The sequence below is a fragment of the Phyllostomus discolor genome, chromosome 3 (assembly GCF_004126475.2).
Source record: "Phyllostomus discolor isolate MPI-MPIP mPhyDis1 chromosome 3, mPhyDis1.pri.v3, whole genome shotgun sequence".
Classification (NCBI taxonomy): Eukaryota; Metazoa; Chordata; class Mammalia; order Chiroptera; family Phyllostomidae; genus Phyllostomus; species Phyllostomus discolor.
The window spans coordinates 208,157,822-208,185,353 of NC_040905.2; the positions used below are offsets into that span (position 1 = coordinate 208,157,822).

Below are 27,532 nucleotides of genomic sequence, written 5' to 3' on the forward strand. Positions count from 1 at the left end.
GGCCTGGCGCCGGCGGCGGCGGAGGGAGCGCCGCGGGCGGGCGATGTGAGCGCGGCGCCCTCGGCAGGTGAGGCGCACCGGCCGGAAACAGCGGGCGGCGGGCGAGGCTCGGGCACAGCTGGAGGGCGAGGAACAGTCCTCGGCCGCTGTCCGGCTCCCTGTGGGCGCGGCGGGGCGGGAGCTTTTGCGCCTGGTCAGTCCGACCGACCGGCCGGCCGGCGGGTGGGCGGGCGGCGCGGGCTGGAGCAGAGGCCGGGCGGGGTCGGGAGGCCCGGGGCACCTGCTTGGGCCGGACACGCGCCCCTGAGGGGCCAACAGTGCGCGGCCGGGTGTCCGGGCGCCACTGGCGGGCCAGAGGGTCGCGCTCGGCCAGCTGCCCCGGACTCTCCAGCCGCCGCCGCCCTGGGCGTCTGGGGATCCCCTGCTTCCGGGCCCTTCGCCCTCGGGCGCGCTACCCCTTTGTACGAGGAGGCCGGATTAATGAAACCCCTGGATAGCCGGGCCGGGCGGCGGGTTGGCTCTGCTGGTGGCTGCAGCGGAGTCCCTGCCCTACGCCACCGCCTTTCTCCAGGTAAACAGGAGGCGGCGCGTCGTGCTTGGCCCTAGACGTCTTCATGGTCACTCAAGCCCTCAGACGGTCCTGCCATTACGGAGGGCTGGGCTGGGGCTGGACTCGAGGTGTCAAGCGCTCTTCTGTGCTTTGGCGGCTGTGCTTTAGGGTGGCAGTAGTCGAGAGTCAGTCTTGAGGCTTTCAGCAAGCCTCTTCCAAGCTGAGCCTCAGTTTCCCCATCTGGTGAGTGAGGGTTTTAGATTAGCTCTCTGAAGTCCTTTCCAACTCTGTTATTCTGTATATGTCTACAATTGGAAGGGCTGTCCCAGGTTCAAGATACTGGGCAGTTCCACTGAAGACTTTTTGCAAATAGGGACTTTTGGGCCACTTAATACACTAAGTTTCAGACAGGCTTTAAAATGATTCCAAGAAGCTTTTCTAAACCTTACCTCAATCATAATTCATCGCTTGCTTTTGTTCCTAGTAGTAGTTAGTCACATCTCTCTGAGTTTTTGCATGCAAAAAATTTTTTTGTTGTTTATATTTGCCCATTTTCTCTTTGTTCCCTAGTCCAGGCTCTCTTTGCTTCACATCTGGATTATTGCAACTACTTCTTAGCTGGTCTCTGACTTTAGAAGCCCCCCCACCCCCTCTTTTCTTTATGCTAATGCCAAACAATATAGGAAGTCAAGAAAAGAGTTGAGTGTTTGCCTGTTTATTAAATGTCAAGATGCTGTTCTCTGTGGTGGGGGACAGTAAAAGAAGACACAGCCTCTGAGCAGCTTTGCACTGGGTGCTGAGACTTTACCTGTAAAAAGGTAATTCACTAGGCAGGGCTGTGTGCTGTAGCATTAAGGGGAAGGAGAGATGGAGGTCATTATAGGCCAGGGAGTCAGGGAAGGCTTAAAGAGGGAGTGGGGTTCGATCTGGCTGTTAAAGGGTGAGTAGGACTCAGATAGGAAAACAGGAATCAGGTCCGGTGATCTTACGGAGTTCGTGAATAGACCAGCCTCCTGGCAGAGAAGAGTTCCTATAGGAAAGGAGCAGGACGAAGGATTGGTTGGGCTAGTTCCTGAAGGAACTTGAACACTAGGCCAAAGATGAAACTGTTCTAAAGGTAGTGGTGCGGCAGCCCACTCGAGGTGGTTCCTGGTAACTGGTAGGAGAGGGAGGGAGAGCTTAGGGGCCAGGTGATCGACCCAGAGGCCCCGGCATTTATACCGCCCTTCCAGGCTGAGTAGTGACCCCTTGCCTGCCACGGTATGTCCAGTCATTGTCCGCCCTGTCTTTTCAAGGCTTTCCTCCGTGGGCCCCCCCCTCCCCTGCCTGAACCGTATTCCCTGCTTCTCCCTCCGGGAGCCTGTTCCCTTGGGGAGTGAGTTTATGACTGTCTCTAGGGCAGCGGTGTTCAGCCCGTGTGCCGCGAGAGGCGCACTGGGGCGCCACGGGAATGTTTCAAACGTGCAGTACCTGGCCGTTTAGTCAGGGGCAGTGACCTCTTTTCCTCCAGGTTGCCAAATAAAAAAATGACAACCGCCAACACAACAATAGCCAGAGGGCGTGAATGAATCAGAATTATACCTTTTTTTTTTCTTGTCAGATCGGCAAAAAAATGTATTTCTGGGTGTGCTGCAGAATCTTGGTGATGAGTTTATGTGTGCCGTGAGACAGAAAAGGTTGAGAACTGCTGCTCTTGGGCTTTGCTCCCGCTGTTTCCCCTTCTGAAGCGCTGGCCTCCTTTCCTTCTCCTCTGTGTGAATTCTCCATTTCACTTCCTTCAAGCCCCTGCCGAAGATACACTTCCTCCGGAGGGTGTTCCCCGCCCGCCCTACCCCCATGCCTTTGTGGCGCTCGGAGCCTAAAGCACAGGATTCAGCACTTGTTCCTCGCTCATTAGAACTCGTTCTTTTCCTGAGTGGGCTGGGAGTTTTCGGAGGGCGCCGTGTCCTAACGCATCTCTCGGTGCCCTCGTAGTATCTGATACTACAGCTGGACTCTTCTGATAGGCACCAAAATAGTTCTTGATTTTTGCTGATACACTTTTTTTAAAAAAAATTGCCCCACTCCTTTTTTTAAAGGACATCCTGTTACCAGCTCTTTCTGTCCTGTATTACTTATCTCTAGTGCGGCCATTCAAGGTGGATGTTTTCAGTTTTCATCCTTAGGGCATTGATAACATAAAACAAAGTTTTGAAACATTAAAATGTTTACTCTTCATGGTGGGGAAAGATGAAAACATGGACTGCTTTGTCTGGAGGCTGTGGGGAAAGAAAGATCATCAGCTTTTGCCACAGCTCTGGAATCGGGCCTGGGTTTGAATCCCAGCGAGGCTGCTGACCAGCTCTGTGAACTTGGGCAGTTTATGTAATAATGTCTCTGAGCCTCTGTTTTCTCATCTGTGGTGTAGGGATAAAATCTACTTCATGGGGTTATGGTGAGCTTTAAAATGAAAAAAAAATATATATATGTATGAAAAGCAGCCCACTCTGGGGACAGTGCCAGGTGAGGAGTTTGGCTGGGGCGGCACACCTGTCAAACGGTGACGCAGGTGTGCTGAGGTGAGCTCGGGGGGGACAGAAACCTCCCGTGGCGGCGCAGGAGGGCAGGAGCTTGCCCGATCTGGATTTTCAGCACCTAGCAACTGCTTGGTACAGCTTTAATTATCGTCATTATCAATATTAGGTGTATATGTATCAGGGCGGGGGAATGATAGACCGCCGAGCCTCCTCCGTGTATCCGCTGAGCTGCGGGTTTCTGCGTGTCCCCAGATCCTGCTTCTACCTTTCGGCTTAAGCACTCGTCAGAAACGTCAGTCGTGAATCTAGGATGCCGTCATCATGTCTCATTCCCATTCATTTTCATGTTACTTTTGTGTAAATTCTGCTTAATGTGTTTCAGACTTCTCGTGTTCATGTTTTATAACTGACAAAGTGTTGGATTTAGTTTAGTGAAGGTCATTAACTTGGTGCAGTTTAATTTCTAATCGTTATCTCTCTGGTTGGTATTGATGGCATGGAAAACCTCATGGGAGAGTAATTCAAGGTGCACTTTTCTAATCCTTTTGTTCTAACAGGTGGGACTTGAAGTGTCTTCCAGGTCCAGGGCCCCTGCGACAGCAGCAGCCAGCAGATACAGGGTGCTGCTCCTTGCCATTTTTGAGTTCTTTGCCTTAAGAAAGCTCATTCATTCTTTTCCTTGAAACACATCTTTCTAATTCATGATTGGAATTTGAAACATCCATTTGCCCCTTCATAGACAGAAGTCAAAAGAGTGGATATTATGCAGACACATGGGTACACACTACTCAAAGTACAGCAGATCGCACCCCCTTTGTTATCACCGTGTCGGTGCATTGACACGCCCTTAGGTGAAAACTCCTTTCCACTCAAAGTTGACCAGCGCAAGTCCGGCTCCAATAAAAACCCTGCATCTCACCATTGTGCCTGAATTAAAACCTCACTCTTACAGGATTTAAGAATTCTGGCTCTGGAGACGGACAAAGCTAGGCTCAAACCCTGACTCGGCCAGTCTCGGTGACTGTGGGGGAGACTCCCAGTGTGAGTCTGCACCCTCACCCGTGGGACAGGGGTGGTCGCAGTCCCTCCCTCCCAGGTTGTCCTGAAGATCCCGTGAGCAGGTGAAAAGCTTACTTAGCATACAGTACGCAGTAGGAGCTCAATGACTTGGTTTTTTAACGTTGCCAGAAAGGTTCAAGAGGCCATTCCTGCCCTGCTAGGAAAGCGCAGGAGAGGCCTCTGATGTTCTGCGTTGACTGAAAGGCAAGTCTCGCTGGGAAGCCAAACTGCACTCTCAGAGTCAGTGTATCTGAGCAGCCTTGGAGACTGTTAACGCCTTGGTAGGCAATCTAACAGTTTGGATAAAAATGTTCTTTCAGGCTCCTATGAATTAATGCAGTAAGAACTCTAGGCTTGTTCCCTTTTAAATTAGGACGAGCGCTTCATGAATATCCATCGCAGAATGCTGTTTTATTTATTTTTTTGCTGCCCGGGGTTTCAGCAGCACCAGAATGTTCCCGCAGCCCCGGCGTGGTTTGGTTGCTGCTTTCTGGAGGGTTAGGCTGTAATTCAGGGAAGCTCAGTTTTAGTTCTGATCGAGACCCAGGCAGAAGTACCTAGAAACGTTATTTTTATGTGGCTATTACTGCTGCCCCATGCCTGTTGTCCCCCGTGCCTCCATCTGTGGTCTCTTTAATGGCTCTCTGTATGAGAAGGGAGGTTAGGGATTTTCAAGTCTCCGGTGCCCGATAGGGGAGGCCTCGTCTGAGTTGTGTCTTTAGTATCAGCAAGTGACTGAAGCCAGCAGGCGCACCTCTCAGTTGGGGATCACGAGCATCTTGATGGAGAATAATGGGTGCCTCTGGGCGCCTGAAACAACTTTAAATTTGCAGCCTTGCCTTCCTTTCTTGGAGGTGTCACTGGGTGTTTTTAAGTGCAGCGGAGCGCATTACAGTGCCGATAGGCTGAAGGGGGAGGAGCCGACTTGCTAGATCGAGCCTGCTGGCAGCGAGGACGGCCCAACATCTCTCTTGTCTTCAGCAGGGAAAGTTGAAAGCCGAGGGTGCAGCTGTGGGGGCAGTAGTGGACTCTGAGCCACCAACTTGGTTGAGGCTGCCTCAGCTGCCATATGCCGAGAACCCCTCTCTGCAGGACACACTGCTGGGCTCCGGGCACACAGCCCCTGTCCGCAGAGAGCTCAGCGCTGAGAGTGTGCGAGTTCAGCAGCGCTGGAGGCTCAGTAATGTGAGCCCATTGCCAGGTGCCTGTACACCGTTGCTCAGTTGCCACAGGGAAGTGGCCACACGGCTCTGCCTAAGGATGCTGCAGGGGGATCATGGCCCATGTGGGTATTTTGCCCAGATGACATTTACATGTCCTTTCTCATCCTCAGGTTCTCTTCAAAGTAGGTCAGCAGTGTGGGAAGCTATAACTGGTTTTGGTTTTCAATATGTGGTTTCCTTACAGCTTAACAGAATACACGATGCAGAATTTTACTAGTCAGTGAATGACGTGTTAAGGAGCGGGCTACCGTGGGTGCTGCCTCTCTCAGATACCATGTTATAGTTCTTTTGTAGGAGCAAGCAACTTTTCTGTTCTCGGCTTTTTTTTTTTCTGTCTTCTCTCTTGAGTAACCTCTTACCACATCCATTCTCAGTTAGTACAGATTGGTATCTCCGGGTCTCGTTTCTCTGCAGTTCCAGCCCGGTGTTTCCCACTGTTTGTTGGGCAACACTTCTCAGACACCCGGTGGGTACCCTGAACTCGGCTTGCCTGAGGCTGCTCTGACTCGCCTCCTCCGAGAATGGAGAGCACCCCTCAGTCCTCAAGCCCTGCCGAGTCCCTCCCTAGACCCACGTTCACGGTGGCTGCTGCCAGGTCGGGTCCGGTTCCCTCTCCAGCATGCAGGCCCCCCCCCCACATTCCAGCCGAGGTGCTCCTCTTTCCCTGGTCACCCCTCGTTCCTGGACCCTAGCCACTGCCCCCGACGTTTTCACTCCGCTGTTCTCGGCTCTTCCCGTTCTTTCCATCTGGAGTGTTGTGTTCCGTTTAAGTACAAAGCCCTGTTCAAATACTGTTTCCACCATGAAGTTTGTCTTTGTTCATTTTCATTTTTAAAAATCTCTTTTCGGTCACAAGTAATTAGTGTTAATCATTGTTCCTCATAGTTCTTTGTTTCTGTCTCTATAACTGCTTGACACAACAACTGTCCATTTGTAGCCAATGTTTCTCTAGATTCTTTGGTTTAAAAAATTATGTTTTTTGATAAAATCCTGTAACATGTCTAAAACTTTTTTAGCAAGAAAAATACAGCTGTGTGATTTTAAAAATCAAAAAGCATAAAATAAAGTCTGTGTCCCTTTTTTCTCACCAGTCCTTAATCCTCATTCCCCAGAGCCACCGACATTCATGGTTTCGTATGGTTGCTTTTACAGGGGCCGCAGTGGCATCTATTTATTCTTTTAAGAAAAGTACATGAAGGGAATCATACACACACACGCACACACACGCATACAGACACACACACACCTCTCTTATGTATATGTATGGGTTAAACATTAGAGCTCTTGTCAAAGCATACAAATTGCGTGGGCTGTGAACCCAAAGTGTCGTAGGTTCGATTCCCAGTCAGGGCACATGCCTGGGTTGCAGGCCATGACCCCCAGCAACCGCACATTGATGTTTCTCTCTCTCTCTTTCTCCCTCCCTTCCCGCTCTAAAAATAAATAAATAAAATCTTTAAAAAATGTATACCACAGAGATGTGGATTTAAGATGTTTCCTTTAAAAACATACAAATCTATCTATTTATTTATTTTTAGATCTATTATTTTTAATGGCTGTGAGTGTTTCGTTGTTGATTGGTTTTTTGAATCAGTGTTTTGGGGATTTTGAGGTTGTTCCCCAACTTTATTTTATTTTTCACTAAAGCCCGTACAAGTGCTTAGTACATATATCTCAACAAACTTTTGTAAGTATTTGTATATTTGTAGACTCCATTCCTAGCAGTTAATTGAGGACCAAATGGTAAATGCCTTTTACACTTTGATAGCTATTATCAGATTATCCCTCAGGCTTACACTCGCCAGCTCTTTTCAAACGTGTGCAAATCTGATGTGTTAGAATCCTGTCTCATCTTTTCTTTTTGTAATTCGCATGTGTTTAGTCATGAATAAAGCTCAACATTTGTTCGTGTTTTTTGGTCATGTCTTTGTTTTTTGAACTGCTAATATCCTTTGCCCCTTCTTCCATAGGATTTTCTGTGTCACCCCAGCCTGTTTGATTCATAATATAAATTAAAGAATTTGGAAAGTAGCCCTTTGTCAAATGTGCACATATTTTTCTTATCTTTTAAGGGAATTTTTTTGTGGCCATAAACTTACATGTTGTCAAATGTGTTTGTCTCTGCCTCTGTGGCTGCTGGGACTTAGGCTGTGCTCGGAAAGGCCTTTATGTCACCATTGTAAAAAGTTCGTTTATGCTTGCTTTTAGTTACCCTTTAGTGACAGTCAAGTCTTTCTAAGGTACTGTCATAAGAATGAAATGGCATTAAGTGGAAAATAATAAAACCTTCCCGGTGCTTTATAAGAAACCGATAAACATGCGACATATTTGGAAACTCAGGGAGCTGTATTCTCCGTGAATCGGCATTTTGTTTTACGCGACCCGGTGGTGTCATCACATATAAGGGCAGTCGTTGCCTTTTTGCCTCTTTTGCCTGAAACTCAGTGAGAGGAGTGGGGTGAACGGAAGAGCAGGGTGTCGGTTAACTGGTCCCTGTTACCTTCTGAGGGTCAATCAGCGTGTCTGTCTGGTAAGGTTCAGCTGGCTTCCCTGTTGTTGTGAAGTGACTTTTTTAAAAAAGGATTTGTTTATATATTTATAGAGAAAGGGGAAGGGATGGAGAAAGGGAGAGGAAACATCAGTGTGTGGTTGCCTCTCATGTGCCCCTCACTGGGGACCTGGCCCACAACCCAGGCATGTACCCTGACCAGGAATCGAACTGGCAATCCTTTGGTTCGCAGGCTGGCACCCAGTCCACCTAGCCACACAAGCCAGGGCGTGAAGTGACTTTAATTCTGAAGCTCCCAGTTAAAGTGTATTTATTCTTAGTGAGTTTTGGAATCTGGATTAGGCGTGTCATTCCCATGTTTGTGGCATTTTGGAACAGTATCTCTTTGGGTGTGGTGATATGTTCTGCAGCTTTTTGGGTGGAATCTTGTCATATGGTCTTGCACCAGATCTTAATTTAATTTTCAGAACACATATGTATATTGATTTCCAGGATCCCTCTCCTTTGCTTTTTCCTTCAGGAAAAAGGAGGGCTGTCCGGCTTGTGTGGTGACTTACAGGACACTGCCACTCTCCCCTGCGGCGTGCCCACAGTGCCCCTCTGTGCAGATGGGCTCCTCCCGCTGGCCGCCCAGTCTGCCTTCGCGCCTCACTCCCCAGCAAGTGTCTGTTCCTCTGTCTCTCTCCCTGTCTCCCTGTCTCCCTCTCTCTCCCCCTCCCCACCCCATGGTTCTGTCTTGCCCCCAGCCTACGCTGGCCTTGCTGGTGTCGCCAGTGCTTGGTCAGTCCTGGAGAGCCCCTCATGTCTGCTCTTACTTTTTGACCAGTCTCAGTGCTGCTTTGAATTCTGTTCAACTTGGGTTGAACCTGTGTCTTGGCAGCATCTGCTGTCTGTGACTTTCACCTTCACACATGAAAACGACCGTTACTTGAGCCCTAGATCGGTGGTTTCTGATTAGTCAAGGCTTTAGCAAATAAAAATAGCTGTTTACTTAAAGCTGGTAAAATCAGTCAGGGTTAGGGGCTCTGAGGGGACAAGGGATAAAAGCTGTAAATATGGAAGACGTAATATCCTTCACCTGGTGATTTTGATCTAGAGAGGGAGCCGTACTGAATTTCTAGAGCCGGAGTTGCTTGGTCATAGGGGATGTGCTTTCGAAACTTGGATGCGTATTGCTGAAATGTGCTCACAGAGGAAGGAACGGCCCTGGGCAGCAGTCGGATTTTGCCGCCTGTCCCTGTCCCTGGCGACCACGGAATATACCTGGGGCAGGAATGTAACTTAGGGCAGGCTTGCTTTCCATCCCACCTTGCCCTCAGCTCTTCCTGCCCCCTCCTGCAGGTCCTCCCACTCCCAGTGGGCAAGTTAAACAGGACTTCCTGCACACAGGTGTAGATGGGCAGACTTCAGAGCAGTCTGGGAAAGTTAGCCTCTTGGAGCCTCAGCGTCCTCATCCCTGAGGTGAGAGGAATAATACCTGTCCTCCGGGGGAGGGCCGGGAGGACTCGGTGAAATAACGCACAGAAGGCCTCGAGGACATGTGTAGCACGTGTGGGATATTCAGTAAGTGTTGGTTATCCGTGATGGTGCTGCGCTTCCCCGAGTCAGGGGTGAGGGTGAGGGGTGTGGTGGCTGGTGGAAGCGATCCCCTTTTTCAGTTGCCGGGGCTGCTGTGGCAGTGGCAGTGGACGGGTGTTCGGACTGCACACACCAGAGGTGGCCCTTCCCAGGACCCACCGTTGAGGCCTGAGTCAGACCATGGCAGAGGCTGTGTGTGAGGTGAAAGCTGTTTCCAGGGTTGTGAAAGTATTCTCATGTTAAAGAAATTGAAAGAGGACCCCTGGCTGGTGTGGCTCAGTGGACTGAGCGCTGGCCTGTGAACCAAAGGGTCGCTGGTTCGATTCCTAGTCAGGGCACATGCCTGGGTTGAGGGCCAGGTCCCTAGTAGGGGGCGCGGGAGAGGCAACCACACACAATCTTTCTCTCCCTCTCTTCCTCCCTCCCTTCCCTTCTGTCTAAAAATAAATAATTAAAAAGAAGAAGAAGAAATCGCAAGAGCAGGCAGTTTGTGTGTCCATTAGTTGAATGAGCAGAAGAGGATTATGAAGTAGAGGAGTGACAGTTCTGAACTTTCCAACAGACCATTTCAGCTAGTCCTCTCCATGTATGTTTTTCAGAATAAGTATTTCACATTCTTTTCCAAAGTATCATTTTTACAAACAAAAATGAAATAAGTATTGTTGAAATAAGTATGAATGGTATTGAAGAAAAATAGCTTATATATGCTTGTTTTTTAAATTAAGATAAAGCAATGCAAATGCCTAGTTCAGGGGTGGGGTTTTTTTGCTTAATATACTGTGACAGAAAGACCAGTGATTAACCCACTGAATTAAAAACTACTACTCTACTTCCGACCAAGATGGAGGTGTAGGTAGACACACTGTGCCTCCTCGCACAACCAAAAAAGAAGGACAACAGAAATTTAGAAACAAACAAACAAAAAAAACCAACCAGAACTGACAGAAAATTGAACTGTACAGAAGTCTGACAACCAAGGAGTTAAAATAGACACATTCATCCAGACTGGTAGGAAGGGCAGAGTCGGCAGCTGGGCAGAGAGGGGTCACGGCAAAAAAAAAAAAAAGAAAAAGTGGTGGATCGCAGACCCCAGGCTCGCAAGGCAGCAGCTGACAGACCCCGGGCGCACAAGACGGCAGCAGGCGGACCCCTGGTGCGCGGGCGGCCCCGGCAGACTCCAGGCGCAGGGTGGCAACCGGCAGACCCAGCAAGGTGGCAATCGTGAAGCGGGGCACTGCGCACAAGGTTGCTGGCCGACTGGTCGGTCCCACATTTGTGCGCAGATAAACCAGGCAAAGTTGGGGAGCGAGACAGACCGCCAACCCAGGGCCCCAGCCTGAGGAAATAGCCTCAAAACACCGATTGAAAACACCTGTGGCAGTTGAGGTGCCGGGAGAGACCCCCAGCCTCACAGAGGAGTTCGTTGGAGAGACCCACAGGGTCTCAGGATGCACACAAGCCCACCCACCAGGGAATCAGCACCAGAAAGGCCCAGTTTGCTTGGGGAAAGTGGCAGAAGGGACTGAGATTTGACAGAAAGTGGAGCAGGCGCCATCGTTCCCTCTCAGACCCCACCCCCACATACAACTTCACAACCCAGTGACTGGGTTGCCCTCCCTGGTGAAAACCTAAGGCTCCACCCCTCATACATAACAGGAGCGAGCAGACAAAAAGAAAAAGACCCAAACGGAAGAACAGATCAAAGCTCCAGAACAAATACAACTAAGCGACCAGGAGATAGCCAACCTATCAGATGCACAGTTCAAAGCACTGGTGATCAGGATGCTCGCAGAATTGGTCGAATTTGGTCGCAAATTAGATGAAAAAATGAAGGCTATGCTAAGTGAAATGAAGGAAAATTCACAGGGAACCAACAGTGATGGGAGGAAAACTGGGACTCAAATCAATGGAGTGGTCTAGAAGGAAGAAAGAAACAACCAAACAGAAAAGAATGAAGAAACAAGAATTCAAAAAAATGAGGAGAGGCTTAGTAATCTCCAGGACATCTTTGAACATTCCAACATCTGAATTACAGGGGTAGCAGAAGGGGAAGAGGAAGAGCAACAAGTGGAAAAATTATTTCAACAAATAATAAGGGAGAACTTCCCCAATCTGGCAAAGGAAATAGACTTTCAGGAAGTCCAGGAAGCTCAGAGAGTCCCAAAGAAGTTAGACTAAAGGAGGAACACACCAAGGCACATCATAATTGCATTAGCCAGGATTAAAATAAAGGAGAGAATCCTAGAAACAGCAAGAGATAAGGAGACAATAACCTACAAAGGAGTTCCCATCAGACTGTCAACTGATTTCTCAAAAGAGACCTTGCAGGCAAGAAAGAAGTATTCCAAGTCATGGAAGGCAAGGACCTACATCCAAGATTGCTCTATCCAGCAAAGCTTTCATTTAGAGTGGAAGGGCAGATAAAGTGCTTCTCAGATAAGGACAAGTTGAAGGAGTTCATCATCATCAAGCCCTTATCATATGAAATGTTAAAGGGACTTATCTAAGAAAAGGAAGATAAAAAACATGTATAGTAAAATGACAGCAAACTCACAATTATTAACAACCACACCTAAAACAAAAGCAAAAGCAAACAAAACAAACAACTAGAACAGGAACAGAACCACAGAAATGGAGATCACATAAAGGGTTATGAAGAGGGGAGTGGGAGGGGGAAAGAGGGGGAAAGGGTACAGAGAATAAGTAGCATAGATGGTAGGTAGAAAATAGAGAGGGGGAGGGTAAGAATAGTATGGGAAATGTAGAAGCTAAGGAACTCATAACCCATGGACATGAACTAAAGGGGGGGAATGTGGGTGGGAGAGGGTGTGCAGGGTGGAGGGGGATGAAGGGGGGGAGATGGGACAACTGTAACAGCATAATCAATAAAATATATTAAAAAAGAAAAAAAAACTAGTCCTCTGATGTATTTAGTGAGTGGAATAATCAAGTTCATTATTGTTTTCCAAAGCAGCTGCAAACTTAGTCTAAATGAAAAACTAATATAAATCACTTCTCTGCACTATCAAAGTGAATCTCATTCCCACACGTCTGAGCAGGGATGCATCTGCCTGAAGCTTGTACCAAACTGCAAGACAGGGACTCTCACTCGTCTTTGAATTCCCTTTGGTTTTCTGCATGCAGAAGATTGAAATGGAATGAGTATTTCCTATAAACGTAAAAAAATAATTTAAAATTCCCAGTCAGTGTGCCATTTAGTGGTTGCAATTAAATCTAATACGTACTTGCAGCACATACGACAAAAGGCTAATTTCCTTAATTTGCGAAGAGTTCTGACAACTCAGTAAAACGGCAAATATGGGCAAAGGATATGAATAGGCAATTCAAAGACAGACTTAGACAAATTGCCTTTAAACAGGAGAAAAGTGATCATCCTCGTTTATAATTAAATAAATGTACATCAAAGCAAGATACCGTTTTTTAACCCATCAGTTCAGCAGAAGTGAGAAAGTTTAGTAACTGTTATTGGCAGTTAGGGGGGACTAGGCACTTGCATGTGCTGTTGCCGAAAGGGTAGTTGCTGCCCGCTTTGGGGAGGTCGTTTGGCATCATTGATTGAAATGAAAAATTAACCCAGCACTTCCTCTGCCGGCAGGCGATGTTACGACTATTTAAATTATTTCCCATCTTGGCGTCCATTGGGGACTGCTGAAGTACATTGTGACACAGCCAGCCGGGGAGTACTATGGACCGTGGAACAGGCAAAAGTAGGTGAATTTGTGCTGCTGTGGAAGGACTTTTAAAAGCAGAGGACAGTTTATGCGGCTAGATGTCTACAATTTTCTCTGAAAGAATACCCAAAAACTCTGAACCAGCAATTATCTTTGGGAAGAGGAACTGGGGAAGGAGCTTTGCAATTCATTTTATGTTTCTCTCTACAGTGATGTGAAGTTTGACCGTATACATAGGTGTTTTCTTTTGAAGACAAATTAACTGAACATTGATGTACCCTAGGTGTAGGCCCAGTGGCAGTCCACATAGGGGAGATACCGAGACCTGCAGGACACCAGCGGGCAGCCCCTGCCGGGGACGGCTGACCCAGAGGGTTGTTGGACTGCATCTGAGTCTGGCGTCTCTGCAGGGGGGTGCGACTTCCTTTGCCTCCGGCCCACTCGCCGGGCCCCATAAATCAGGGCATTGGGTGCAGACTTGTGATTTTTAATGATGTTTTTACTCCCTCTCCAGCCTGGTAGTGTGCCTGGGACTTAAATCACCTGCGAGCTGCCCACGTGTTGGTGCCTCCGAAGCCACTCGCTCAGGGGCGCTACTCGGTAACAGCGGCGGGCAGGGCCTGAACCTCACGGGCGCTGCCGAGGGCGTGCTGATGCAAAGGCGAGGAGCGCGAAGCGTTTCCTTTCTCGTTTTGCAGAAAAATGGAATCCCTCTCGTAGGTGTTAATCATGGTGTTTCATTTTCTTCTCTTCACTGGTGTTTCTTCAGGTGTAGTTCTCTACTTTTCTTCTGGGAAGATAAAAGGCCACACGGGAGGAGGGAGCTTCGTCGTAGAACCATTTTCAGTTTTACAGGCTCTCACAGAAACACGATATTATTTTCCTTCTTCTGTTGGCTTTCACCCAAGACTCTTTCCCTTGAAAAAGCTAAACCCATCTTCCTTTTGACCTTTAATTTCAAAAGTCACTGTTGACACACCCTTGTGTCATGAAAACAATGCAATGCGCAGGTGACATTTGGGCACTTGGCAGGTGCCAAGCAGTGGCTGTGTTTCCTGGAGGCAGTCTGGCGTGGATATGAGTGCGCCCCCTGCAGCAGACTGGGTCCACCTCTGAGCTCCGGGACCTTTGGCACGCGTCTTAACTTCTTTTCCTGCTTCTTCACCCATAAAGTAGGAACAGTCATAGCGTCTCCCTCCCAGGGCTCACGGGGGTCAGATTGGTTAGTGCATGTGGGAGGCGTCCAGCCCAGGTGAGTACTCATTACAGGTGAGCCGTTCTGCACACGTATTGCCTGGATTCCCCTTGTGTAATGGTCAGGCAGTTGGGTTGGGAAGTAGTTCTTCCCAGACCTTTTCCAGGTAAGGAAGTCGGTGAACCGACTTGTCTGTGGCCACTTAGCTGTGTTCGTGATTATTTTTATTAGAAAGCGGCAGAGCCAGGATTCATGTCCATGTCTGGCTTCCAGGCAGTTTTCTTCGCCACACCGCCCTGGCTCCCTGAGGAGGCCTGCAGCAGCGGCCTCGTGCACCGTGTGCCAGGCGGCCGTGGTGCGAGGTGCTTCCTGCCCCACGCACGTTCCTCAGAACAGTCCGAGACGCAGGGACCACTGCTCCCGTTTTACAGATGAGAAAGCTGAGGCTCAGAAGGGCTACAGAATGCCTTACTTAAGGTTCGGCAAGTGGAAACCTGGTGTCATTTGAACCACATCTGACTCCAGATTCATGCTCCTAATGGCTTTAGCTATGATACTTTATTATCTTTTAAAAACTGGATGAAGTGTCTTAACGTTTTTTAAATGTAGTAAATAATACATTCACACAATTTAGAAAAAAATTTTTAAAGATTTTATTTATTTATTTTTAGAGGGGGGGAAGGGAGGGAGAGAAACATCAGTGTGCAAGAGATGCATCGGTTGCCTCTTAGACACCCCCAACCCAGAACCTGGCCCGCAACCCAGGCGTGCGCCCTGACCAGGAATTGAGCCAGCGGCCTTTCAGTCCGCAGGCTGACTCTCCGTCCACTGAGCCGTGCCAGCCAGGGCTAGTTTAGACATTTTAAGAGTCTAAAAAGATTCACTGAAAGCTAATAGATCTTCCAACTACCCTGCCCCTGTGCAAGAGGCAGTTTGCGTTTTAGTATATCGTTCCAGAAATGTGCTGTGCACATCTGCAGGGTGCGGTGTATGTGTGGAAACAGGCTGAGCCTTTCGTATGGAGGCGCCATGACTGATGAGGGAGGCCCCTTTCGACGGGCATTTGGTTCGGTTTGATTGTCTTGTGGTTACGAGAATGCTGGAGTAAGTTCTTAGAACTGCAGTTACCCCGTCAGAGAGGACGTGCCTTTGTGATTCGATGGATGTGACAAAATGCCCTGCAGAGTGCTTGTGCCGTTTATACTTCTTTCAGTGTTTTTCCACGTATACTTAATATCTGCATATGCATACATACTTTTGGAAATATCCTACTTTTATTGCTACCTGTTTTTAACAGCTTTATTGAGGTGTAACTTACATACCATAAAATCTGCCCATTCTACATGTATAATTCAGTGATTTTTAATAAATTTATATAAAGTCGTACAGCTGTCACCATAATCTGGTTTTAGACCATTTTCATTACTCAGAAAGATCACTCATGCTCATTTGCAGTTGATCTGTTACCTGATTTTTTGCCATGTTGTTAAGTATTTATTCAGCAAACATTTAGTGAATGTCTACTATGTGCCAGGCAGTAATCTGGCAGATAGTAAAACAGATAAAAATCCCTATCCTTAAGGGGGTTACATTTTGAGGAGCAAAGTCTGTATTCTTCTTTAAAATCATTTTAGTAACAGTATTCTGCATATAGGTGCACTAGACTTTACTAATACTCAGTGGTTGGACATGTAAGTTGTTGCCATTGTTTTGCTGTTGTAATTGAATACACTTATGAATAAATTCTGGTGCCTGTAGCCATGATTATTTTTTTATAGTCCATACTGATGAGTTAAGAGAAATGCCCATTTTAATATAAATGTCTAATCTGTCTGCTTTACACCTGAAACTAATATAATACTGTATGTCAACTGTCATTGCAAAGTACTTTTCTAAAGAGAGACATGCCCGCTGTAGGGCTTTTCTTACATGTGCCTCCCAGCACTGCCTGCGCACTGCCTCTCCCCCCAGTGCCAGCTGGGCTGTGTTGTTAAGTCTCGGCAGTTTGAGAAAGAATAACGTGTCTCATGTTAATTTTTCTTCCTTTGTTTATTGATGGAGTCGTTAAGCATTTTTTATCTCTATGTTTAAAATCTATTTTTTTAAATTTCTTAAAAGCATCTGTTCATATTCTTTGCCTAATTTCCAATTGTTATATATGGCTTTTGTTGACTTGTAAGAGAGTTTTATACTTCTATTTTTAATAATTTATCCTTTTTTTTATAAAAGGTGGTTTATAAGTTTTTACTTTTATGGTTAAATCTCCTTTTCTTCTTCTGGTATCTGTCTTTGGGGGCTTAAACATGTTTTCTATAGAAGTTTTTTGGGGGGTATGTTATGAAGAGGGGAATCTAACTTTATTATTATTTATTTATATTATTCAGGCAGCATCTATTTCAAGAACTCCTCCTTTTCCACTATTGGAGATGGTCCACATGGCCCATCCTTGTCCGATCTCTACCTTGACAGCCCCATGGGCCTCTGGGCTTTGGCTCCCCCTCATCCCAGCTGTGCCACTGCCCTTCCCCCCTTCCCGACGCAGACTCCGCCTCTCACCTCTGTCCACGGGGTTCCTTCTGTCTGGGAAACTGGACCGTTTCCCTGCGGCAGCTCTCTCCCCTCGTATCTGGCCAGCCTCTCCTTAGTCTCAGGTCTCAGTTGGAACATCGTTTGTTTCAGTGGTCTTCTCTGACCACTCCCTCATTTGGAAAGATCTCACTGCTTTTATCATAATTTATAACGAGAGAATGGTAGCTCTCCTGGGTCCCTAGTGCCTGGCACAGGGAAGACACTCAGTACATACTTACTGGATGAATTACAGCCTAATCAGACATTTTTACATCTACATGTTATGGCTGCATTTTTCTTTTTCTAGAATATCTTCAACATTTATTCTAGATCTACACTGTCCAATATGGTAGCTGCTAGTCACATGTGGCTACTGAGCGTTTGAAATGTGGTTATTCCAAATTGAGATTTGCTGTCGGTATGAAACACACATCAGATTTCAAAGACTTAAATAATTTTTCTTATTGATTATATGTTGAAATGATGTTTTAGATATACTGGGTTAAATAAATTTGTTAAAATTTTATAGTTTTCTTTTAAACAGTGTAACTTAGAAAACATATGCATATATTAATTGGACAGTAATGTTCTAGAATAATTTTAAAATTGTTTTGTCAAGTTTTAAAAAAATACACCATTGTGGTGCATTATATTTATAAATTAATTTTTTTGGAAAATATCCATCTCTACAGTATTGAGTCTTCTTGCCAGAAACATGCTATGTGTGTTCTTAAAGTCTGGTCATTTTCTCCTGTAGATCCTATTTTCTGTCGCTCCCCCGCCCCCAGGTGTTGTGTATTTCTGCTGCTGCTGTTGGTTGCAGCTTGTCACCGTTGTAACTAACTGCCTTTCTATGTACAGTAACTTTCGAAGCCCTTCACTTACTAGATCTTAATTCTCACAGAAGTGTTTATCTTACGTTTTCTACATAAGAAATATCTGCTTTGAATAGTAACTTTGCCTCCTCTTTAAATGGCCGTATGCATTAATTTTCTCCTCGTCTTGTGGCTTTGGCTGGGACTCTCAGAACAATGTTAAGTGAGAGGAGTGAGGGGCAGACCACCTTGTACCCTCCCAGGCACTAACGGGAACGCCTTCACAAAAGTGTTTGCCAGCATGTGCACCGAGGAACACTAACTCTTTGGAATATTAAGATGTGTACCTTGAGAGAGTTTCATGCTTAAATGAGTGTGCAAACTACTAAGTTAAATGGAATTCTTGTCTGCAGGACTTTTCAGATGGGTTATAATGCTAATGTGTTTTTAACCCCTGGGAGATAGGGATACGAGGCTAGCTCATGGGCATGCGCTACTAAATACATTGTGGGGACATGAAGATATAATGTGGGCCTTTAAAGAATGGTGTTGCCATTGGTTTGCAGTAGATACTGTTATTATATTAAGAAACTGTTGTTATAGTTCTACCTTATTGAGTATTTTTGCCCTATTGAAAAGGGCATTTAGCTTTCCAGAATGCATTTTGGCATTGTATTGATTTGACCATATGGTTTTTCTTCTTTGACTTACTGATGTTGCAGATTATATTCGTGTATTTCCTAACATACAGCCATCCTTGCGTTTGGCCATACTATGATATTCTCTTAATAGGTTATGTTTGCTAGTATTTCCTTTAGGACTTTCAAGTCTGCTCAATTAGTAAAGCTGGCAGTTTTCTTCTTTACGCTGTTTGCCATTTTCTAGTATCAGACTTGTGCCATGTGAACTGAAATGCTTCGAACGTTTTCATAGGCATCCAGGACAGTATGGATGGCCTGAAGATCTTGTGGGCTCTGGTTCTTCTGGTTCTCTTTTATTTGATTTTGCCAGTTTATGTTACCCTAAACATATGTTAATTCTGTACAGATTTCAAAGTGACATCAATTATAAATATAGGCTAAATCAGGGCACAGCATTGCTCTTTAATAACTAAAATGTTTCAGCTCAAATTCTGACATGATAAATACTGATGAGATCTAGTAACACGAACTAATTAATCCTTTCCTGCAGGAGTCTTCAATTTAGTTGCCTATTGTCTTGTGATTTAAAATTATATGCTGTTCTATACTAACTACTTTTTTGCTTTTGGGGGTTTGTTCTTTTTCTAACTTCGTGAGTGATTTTATTAATTTTTATTCTTTATTTGTTTAATAACAATTTTCAGGTACTGGCTTTCCGTTAAATTTTGTTGTTTCAAAATCATCATTTCATTCTGAAAAATTTCAAACATGCAGAAAAGTTGAATTTTACGGTAAACACCTGCATACCCACCATGTGGACTCTACACTTGTTAGCAGTTTACTCTGTTTGCCTTTTCACACATCAGTTCATCTCTTTTTTTTTGACACATTCTCAAGTAAGTTTGAAGACGTAGCAAATTTCACTCCTAAACCTTTGTTGCTGCAGATTTGATGTAAGATTTTTATTTTTCTAAATAGTGTTATTCCTTTTAGATTTTGCTTTTGATTGAGTACTGACCCAGGAAGTGTTTACATTTCTATTGGATGGGTTTTAAAAAATAAAAGTTAGATCTAGTTTTGTTATTTTGGCCAGAGAATACAGCCTGGGCTGTCTACACGTCTGGAGCGCTGAGTGGTTCACTGCTGCGGATTCTAGGCACGGGGCAGCCGGCCTGTGCTGGGTGTGCCGCTGTTGTGAGCACTAGCGGAGGGCCACACACTTGTGATAGCTGGCATTCATTCTTCTTGCGCCTGCTGTCTGAAAACCCCTCGTGGGACACTCGTTCCTGTCCAAAATGCCCACGGATACATTTGGTATAGGCCACAGGGTGCTTGAAATTTGGTGCTATCAAAAACATCCATGAGCATATTTGGTCCATTCCAAGTGGTCAAGGGTCTCCACGGATGCGTTAGGACCAAATGTCTGCTGACCCTAACGACTCCCTGAAAGGGGCTGAGCGCTGCTCTGCGGATCACCAGCCCCAAGAGATGCACAGGTGTGCGGAGCTGAAGGGGAAACAGTGTACGTTAAGACAGCAGCTCACATTCTAAACAGGGTTCAGCTCCATTCACTGTTTCCAGTATGCTGGATATTGACAAACACAAATTGGAAATGCACAAATAAGGCAGAGCATTGAATTTATTTTTTTACAAAGTAAAAATCCTCAGAACGAGGTGAAATGGAGGAATTTTTCCTAAAATTGTGCCAAATGCTTTTTCAGAACCAAAGTGACCCTACTGTACATGTTTTAATTTTGATCAGGATGAAAGTTGGGCAGTTGGGATACTAGGCCGGTCAGTCGTAGGGCTGCTTGTCTCCAGGTGAACTGACCAGGACGTGGGAGGCTGGCAGCAGGCGAGAGGAAGCGTGCCCGGCGGGCCCGAGGAGGCCCCGCGGCTGCGGCGGTGGTGGTCTTCCCGCCGGTGCTTCTGCTGCTCGCACCCAGTGAGGAGTCGTTGTGAATCACGAAACTTTCTCTTTCCGCAGATTACGCTTCATGTCAGTAGAAATGGACAGCAGCAGTTTTATTCAGTTTGACGTGCCCGAGTACAGCAGCACCGTTCTGAGCCAGCTAAACGAGCTCCGCCTGCAAGGGAAACTATGTGACATCATTGTCCACATTCAGGGTCAGCCGTTCCGAGCCCACAAAGCAGTCCTCGCTGCCAGCTCCCCGTACTTCCGGGACCATTCCGCACTAAGTACCATGAGTGGCTTGTCCATATCAGTGATTAAAAACCCCAATGTGTTTGAACAGTTGCTTTCGTTTTGTTACACTGGAAGAATGTCCCTGCAGCTGAAGGACGTGGTCAGTTTTCTGACGGCAGCCAGCTTTCTTCAGATGCAGTGTGTCATCGACAAGTGCACGCAGATCCTGGAGAGCATCCATTCGAAAATCAGCGTCGGGGACGTGGACTCGGTGACCGTCGGCGCCGAGGAGACCCCGGAGAGCCGGAACGGAGTTAAAGACGGCAGCTTCTTCGCCAACCCCGTCGAAATCTCCCCTCCCTACTGCTCTCAGGTACGGCAGCCCGCCGCCGGCAGCGATCTTCGGATGGAGACAACGCCCAGCAAAGCTCTGCGCGGCCGCCTGCAGGAGGAAGGGCACTCGGACCGAGGGAGCAGCGGGAGCGTTTCCGAGTACGAGATCCAGATCGAGGGGGACCATGAGCAAGGGGACCTGCTGGTGAGGGAGAGCCAGATCACCGAGGTGAAGGTGAAGATGGAGAAGTCCGACCGGCCCAGCTGCTCCGACAGCTCCTCCCTGGGGGACGATGGCTACCACACCGAGATGGTCGACGGGGAGCAGGTCGTGGCGGTGAACGTGGGTTCCTACGGGTCTGTGCTCCAGCACGCCTACTCCTATTCCCAGGCAGCCTCCCAGCCCACCAGCGTAGCGGAAGCTTTTGGAAGTTTGAGTAATTCCAGCCCCTCCAGGTCCATGCTGAGCTGTTTCCGAGGAGGGCGTGCCCGCCAAAAGCGGGCTTTGTCTGTCCATCTGCACAGTGATCTGCAGGGGTTGGTGCAGGGGTCAGACAGCGAAGCTGTGATGAGTAACGCCGGGTATGAGAGCAGCCCCCGGGAGAGGAGTGTGAGAGGGCACTGGTACCCGTACAACGAGAGGCTGATCTGTATTTACTGTGGAAAGTCCTTCAACCAGAAAGGCAGCCTCGACAGGCATATGCGACTCCACATGGGAATCACCCCCTTTGTGTGCAAGTTCTGCGGGAAGAAGTACACGCGGAAGGACCAGCTGGAGTACCACATCCGGGGCCACACCGATGACAAACCGTTCCGCTGTGAGATCTGCGGCAAGTGCTTTCCGTTCCAAGGTACCCTCAACCAGCACCTGCGGAAAAACCACCCGGGGGTCGCGGAAGTCAGGAGCCGCATCGAGTCCCCCGAGAGAACAGATGTGTACGTGGAACAGAAACTAGAAAATGACGCGTCGGCCTCCGAGATGGCCCTCGATTCCCGGATGGAAATTCACACAGTGTCCGATGCTCCTGATTAAGATGGTAAAGAAGTGCACCCAAGCAAAGCACATAAATCAATGCATAGTTGTGATTTGCTTTGTTGTAATCTTTAGTTCTCCCAACCATCTGGAAATCTCTTGGTCTCTTGGCAGTTTTTCTAAGGTTTCTGGAAGGAGCACTTCATTGTGTTTATCCTTTCCTCCGTCCTCCCCTCCCCCAAGGAGCTCAAAGCATGAAGGGCATCATATCCAGGGAAAACACAGGCTGACAGTATTCCTCTTTGGCCGAACTCTGAATCCAAAATCTGCCAGTGACTTAGCTATGCCAACTGGTGACCCTATATTTTCCGCCAAGAGGCGTGCGCTCTCGCCGGGGCCGCCACACCCCGGCACCAGTGCACCTCCGTGGAGAGGGGCTGAGATGCCGTCAGCTGATACAAATGGGTAACCTTTTCTAATTTAAAGTTACTTTTACGGAGTAGTTAGACAATTTATATATATATATAATAAAATGATTATTATATATATAGTATATATACATTCTCAAATTCGGTTTTATTCTGGTTGAGGTGAATGTAAGAAGAATATATAATTTAATACAATGTGAACAGAGCTTTTGACTCTGTCTCGTCCCTACCTAATGTGTTAGGGTTTTGCCCCTTTATTTCCCTTACGAAAGAATGTTAATAGGTTTTCATATATATTAATCATTGTGTCCAAAAGCAAGCAAAGCAAATCACAGTGTTCATAGCTCTGCTTCGTAACAAATACATAAACCAAATGCCATAAAATGTATTCAACTCTAGTTGGAAACCATTTGGAATTTCTGTTAGTTGTCCAGTGGGTGAGCTGGACGACCCGTGGTGCTGACCTTTTCACACAGTGTCGTGTTTTATTAGCCAACCCCAAAGGAGCAGCGGTTTTCAGTGTTTTTACTGGCCTCCGAATCTACCTTCATTCCGTACTGTAGAAACATACACACCAGGTAACTAAATCGAATCACTCTCTACCGTGAGTTGCTACTCGCACTAAAGGAAAGGGATTTGTAGTTCTGTCTACAATATTCTCCAAGCAGTGTTGTGGTTGTTTGTTTTTGTTTTGTTTTTTGTTTTTTCCTTTCTTTCTTTCTTTTTTCAAACAGCCAGTTCAGGTGCACAGCAACTTTTTCTACATGCAGTTCCCAGGGAAACTGCAGAACTTGGAATTTGTACTTTTGTAAAGATATACTCTACGGGAATTGCAAGCAATATGTCTCTCTCAGTATCGTGTGTGCTAACGAGAGCCTCCGAGGCTCCCCCACTCAGCGTTTCCTGCGTACAGAAACCAACAGCTCAGAGCCCTCTGAGACACTCTGTGTCACCAAATCCGTGTGTTTCACCTCGTTCTTATTTTGGTCACGTGGTGCTATTTTTATGTTGTGTGTCTTTTTAGGTCAGTATAGCCGTAGAAAATGTGAAATTAAATGGTAATAGTGAATTACAGTTTTTTTCCTCTCCAGTTTATAGCTTGAAAAGAGACCTCAAAAGCATGTGCTGGCAAACACATTACTGTATAAAAACACAGACCTATTTGAATAATGTTTTATTAGTGCTTTAGGAAATGTCCTCAGTTCTATATTTTGTTCACCCGTGTGCTTCTAGCAAACAAAACGGGCTTCACAAGATTGCTTTGGGACTGCACCGTCCGACAGAGCAATCTTGTTGAGAGCAGCAGCCGGGCGGCAGCGTGCGCAGCTGCCAGCTGCCTGTGGGGGGTCAGCACTCCAGGCTCTCTGCCGGAGACCTTGGCTCGGACCCTCACAGCCAGTGCGTCTCCTCCTCCTCCGCGGAGAGCAGCACAAACCACCTAAAAGAAAACAAGCAAAAAGACCAGCCTCAGAGGCTAGGAGTTAAAGGAATACAAAAATAGACGTTTGCTGGTTTTCCATGCTTTTTTGGCTCTTAAAATGCCAAGAATTGCGGGGGAGGGGTCGGGGGGTTGTTTTTTTTGCTTGTTTCGTGGGGGGTTATTTTGAGAAAAGTGAGTCGTTCAGGCCCTTGTGTGTGACCGTCCCCGGGAGCGGCAGCTGTGCGGCGGCATCTCTTCAGCACACGGGGTGTGCTCGCGTGTGGGCTGCGGCGCCCGCACCCGTGTCCCCGCGCACAGTCTGCACTCAGTCCCGCTGCCCCCGAGGGGCGGCCCTGCTGAATCGGGTATACTATGCCTTTTCCTGTCAAACTGCCTAAGTAAGGGGCTTGCCCTCTCCCCGGAGCACTTGCTCAACTCCCGTCAAAGCCGCGTGCCTCACGGGGAGGCTGGACCCCCAGTGTTTACCCACTTAAATGTGTTCTGGGGTTTCAGGTAAATGTTTGTGGCTTTTTTTTTCCTTATACGAATAAGTTTGGTTTTGATTTTTTTTTTTAAAGAATTAAATGCAAAAATTTGTGTTGTGATACAAAATTGAGTTTGTGACAAGAAATGCCCAAATGAAGGACATGAGAGGTGAGGCTCAGGGAAGGAACCTCCTTTTCTCTCAGGCTTGAGGCCCTCGGGGAGGCCTCCAGAGCTCTGCGGTGTGTCCGACCAGGCGGGAGGAGAGAGCACTTGGGGCGAGCACCTCGAATGTCCCGTCCTTGTCACGTGTCCGTCTTAGCCTTCTCTGTACACGGGAGTCTTTGTCCTTGTAAATTCGTGTAACTGGTTTGAGTTTACCAAAGAGTGACTTATCCAAAATTGTCTTTGACAAAAATATACATTGCTTTGATTGTACAGTTCAGGTTCAAACATTGTAATGGGACTATTAAGGGGCAGAAAATTGATTGAGTTTCTCTCGAATAATGATTCCACATTTTGCAAGTTCCACTTGCTCCCATTCGTGTTGCTAACACTTTACCCTTTCCACTGCTAGCAGTGTTAAGAAAGAATTCTCAAGCCATAACACAGTACTGTAGGGTTCCGCAGGGCTTCGAGGGAGCGGCGCTCGGCCGTGCGGCCTCTCTGAGCGTGCGTCCTGCCACGCCTCTCCGTGTGCGTGGCGGGGGAGAGATCACTCCATTCTGATCGGGCAGCAGCGATCACTTGTGCCTTGTCACGTGAGGACGTGCCAGGAGGACTGACGTGACCACAGAACAGAAACATCCTCTCCCCGAAGCTCACGGCCCGTCTCCGCAGACGCAGGACGCTGTGTGACTCCTTAGAACAGCTCTTTTTGAAAAGCGAAGTCCCTCTTTCTGTACAGTTTTAGATTAGGTGTTTCCTTTATGACAAATGCAAAAATCAATTAAGATTAAAGTGATATGTGAAGAAGTCTTTTACAGTAAGATATATCCTGAATTCCTACAGGTTTGTTCATAATTGAGTCTCTTCCTGAGCTACCTTTCCCACACATAGACAATGTGAAGACAGTGGCAGCGTCCTTTTCTATAGGGGTTTTACCTGTTCTTACAAACTGTGAAAACAAAGGATTTTATACTTTATGTGAGTTTGTGGTTCTAAACAGTTATTTTCATTTTAATCAGTTCTCTACCCTCTAATTTCTACTAAAGCTGTAAATACATTTAGAAATTATATTTGTAAATACAGTATATGAAGACAAGTTCATTTTTTGGTCAGTGGAAAACCTCCCAGTTGGCTCTGCCTTGGCCTTTTTTTTTTCTTCTTTTTTTTTTTTTAATAGAAAGGATACTGTCAGTTCACTGTTAAGCAGAATATACTGTAGAACTAAATTGATCATTTTTAAATCTTCCAGAGCATGAGCAAACGCCTTTTCTCATGACAGCAGTTATAACCGAGTCTTTGTTTTCCCTTCGCCCAGACCACGGGCCTGCACATTGCTGTGTGTGGTTTTGCTTTTACTTTTGTCTCTACAGCCTGGACCGTAGGCAGGGTTTGCAGGAACACGACCCAAGGGCTGAGGGGGAGAAATCATTCACGCGAATGAGCTTTACTTTCAAGAAATCAGTGTGTTTTACTTTAACAGCCTTTCTCTTAGTTACTGTGATGTCTCGTCGTCATCGTCGTGTCTGCGTGGTCATTGTTGAATTCTGTAATGGTTTCCTGTGAAGCCTCCACTGAAAGGGACTCAAATATGCAACACCTGAACTATTTTCCAAGGGCACAGGCCCCTTGAATGGTGCTTCTAGACTGGTCAGGGTTATTTATTAAATTTTATATATGAAAGTATTGGGGAACTATGTAAATCCTTTATATGAAACTCTCTAGTTCACAAGTCATAGATTTCACATTACTCAGCGCGACTGAACGCAGCGTTCAGCAGAGTCATTCACATTGCTCCCGGTTTGTGACGGCTGTCACACGCCGCACGCGTCTCTTCTGGTGAGTGCCGGCGCGTGCCCGCCGTCTCTGCTCGACCTCCCGGCCCGGGGGAGGGCCCCCTCCCTCTGGGTCTGCACAGATGGGGCCCTCGTAGTTCTCGGTCAAGTCCCGGAGTGCCCCTGGCAGCAGACGCAGCGCACGGACCTCTTGCTGCCCCTCAGTGACAAGTATGCTGTGAACCCAACCTTTGGACTTGCTGCCTAATAAGCCTTTGGTTGCTGCCCCGATAGAGCAAGAGATACACTTACCTGCTTTCTTTGCGAATGACCGTTTTCCTAATGTGAAAACCATCTCTCTCACCACTCGTACTAGTAGGGCTAACATTGTTTTCCGTTACAAATGGTTGAGCAATTTGAATGACTCGACAGTGTCATTATCTTGCAATATAAACTGGTAACCTCACAACTCCACACTTCATCGCCATATGAAGTAAATGAAGCTAGCTAAGCGGATGCTGTTATCAACTAGTAACTTGCCATTAAGGATTATTTTATAGCATGAATTTAAAACTATTTATTCAAATGATATTTTACTCTTGTATTCATTTTGTTTTCGATTTGTGACATGACTATTTCAGTGCTGCTTAATTTTGTTCTGAATCCTTGTTTCTTGCTTGTAAATGGCTTTTTTATGGTATAAATAAAGTCCATTGAAATTGCTGTTTGTAAATAAAAATGCTGCTAGAGCGAATGTGTCTCCCTCCGTGTCTGCCCCCTGGGGCCCCGGCGAGTCCCACGAGCACCCACAGCGGCACAGTTCCTGTAACCACTGTGTTTGAAAGGTTAGGGTTTCATAAAAGCTCTGGTGCCGCAACGGTGCTGGAAAGAGGACAGAGAAGCTGGCTGGTCTTTGACCTTTCTCGTGTGTGGCAAAGACGGGATTTTCAGGGCCCTGCCAAGCCCACAGGCTCCCCAGAGGAATCCCTGGGGAATCCCTCCCCTCTGGCCTGTAGAGCTGCCCGTGTGGCTCCCTCGAATGTACCCGTTCCTCCTGCCGGGGGGCTTGGAGCAGCGGGAGCGTGTGCTGCTGTCTCCAACTTCTCCCTCTTCAGATTTCAGCTCCTCCAGGGAGCACCGCCCCACAGCAACCCCTCTAGGTCAGGCCCCTGAACAGTTTTGTTGCCGTGTGCCCTGCCCTTCAGGGCGCTTATTTCGGTTGGTAATTGTATATCGACTAGTGAGAGTGTTCAATTAATGTTTCTCCCCCCAGCCTGTAAGTTCCACGACAAAAGTGATCCTGGACCGGCTCCCTCGTCTGTCTGTATGCCCTAAGCACGGGACCTGTCACCCAGGCAGGTACACATTAAGGACCCGAATGAATGAGCAAATGCATGTGTTCTGGGGCGGCGGGGGAGGGGAGGGGAGGGGAGGATCGAGCAGGGCGGGCGTCTGGGAAGTGG

The 27,532-nt window shown here is 47.0% G+C and overlaps 1 protein-coding gene across 1 annotated transcript; it reads left to right on the plus strand.

Moving 5' to 3' along the window:
- ZBTB34 (zinc finger and BTB domain containing 34) lies at window positions 1-26,823 on the plus strand. Its single transcript, XM_028517670.2, has 2 exons — window positions 1-67; window positions 20,334-26,823. The coding sequence occupies exon 2, from the start codon at window positions 20,344-20,346 to the stop codon at window positions 21,856-21,858; it is 1,515 nt and encodes a 504-aa protein (XP_028373471.1). The 5' UTR covers window positions 1-67; window positions 20,334-20,343; the 3' UTR covers window positions 21,859-26,823.
- Window positions 26,824-27,532: the final 709 nt, after the last annotated feature.

Coding starts and splice junctions, on each gene's coding strand:
- ZBTB34 (XM_028517670.2), top strand. CDS start 20,344: ATGTCAGTAGAAATGGACAGCAGCAGTTTTATTCAGTTTGACGTGCCC.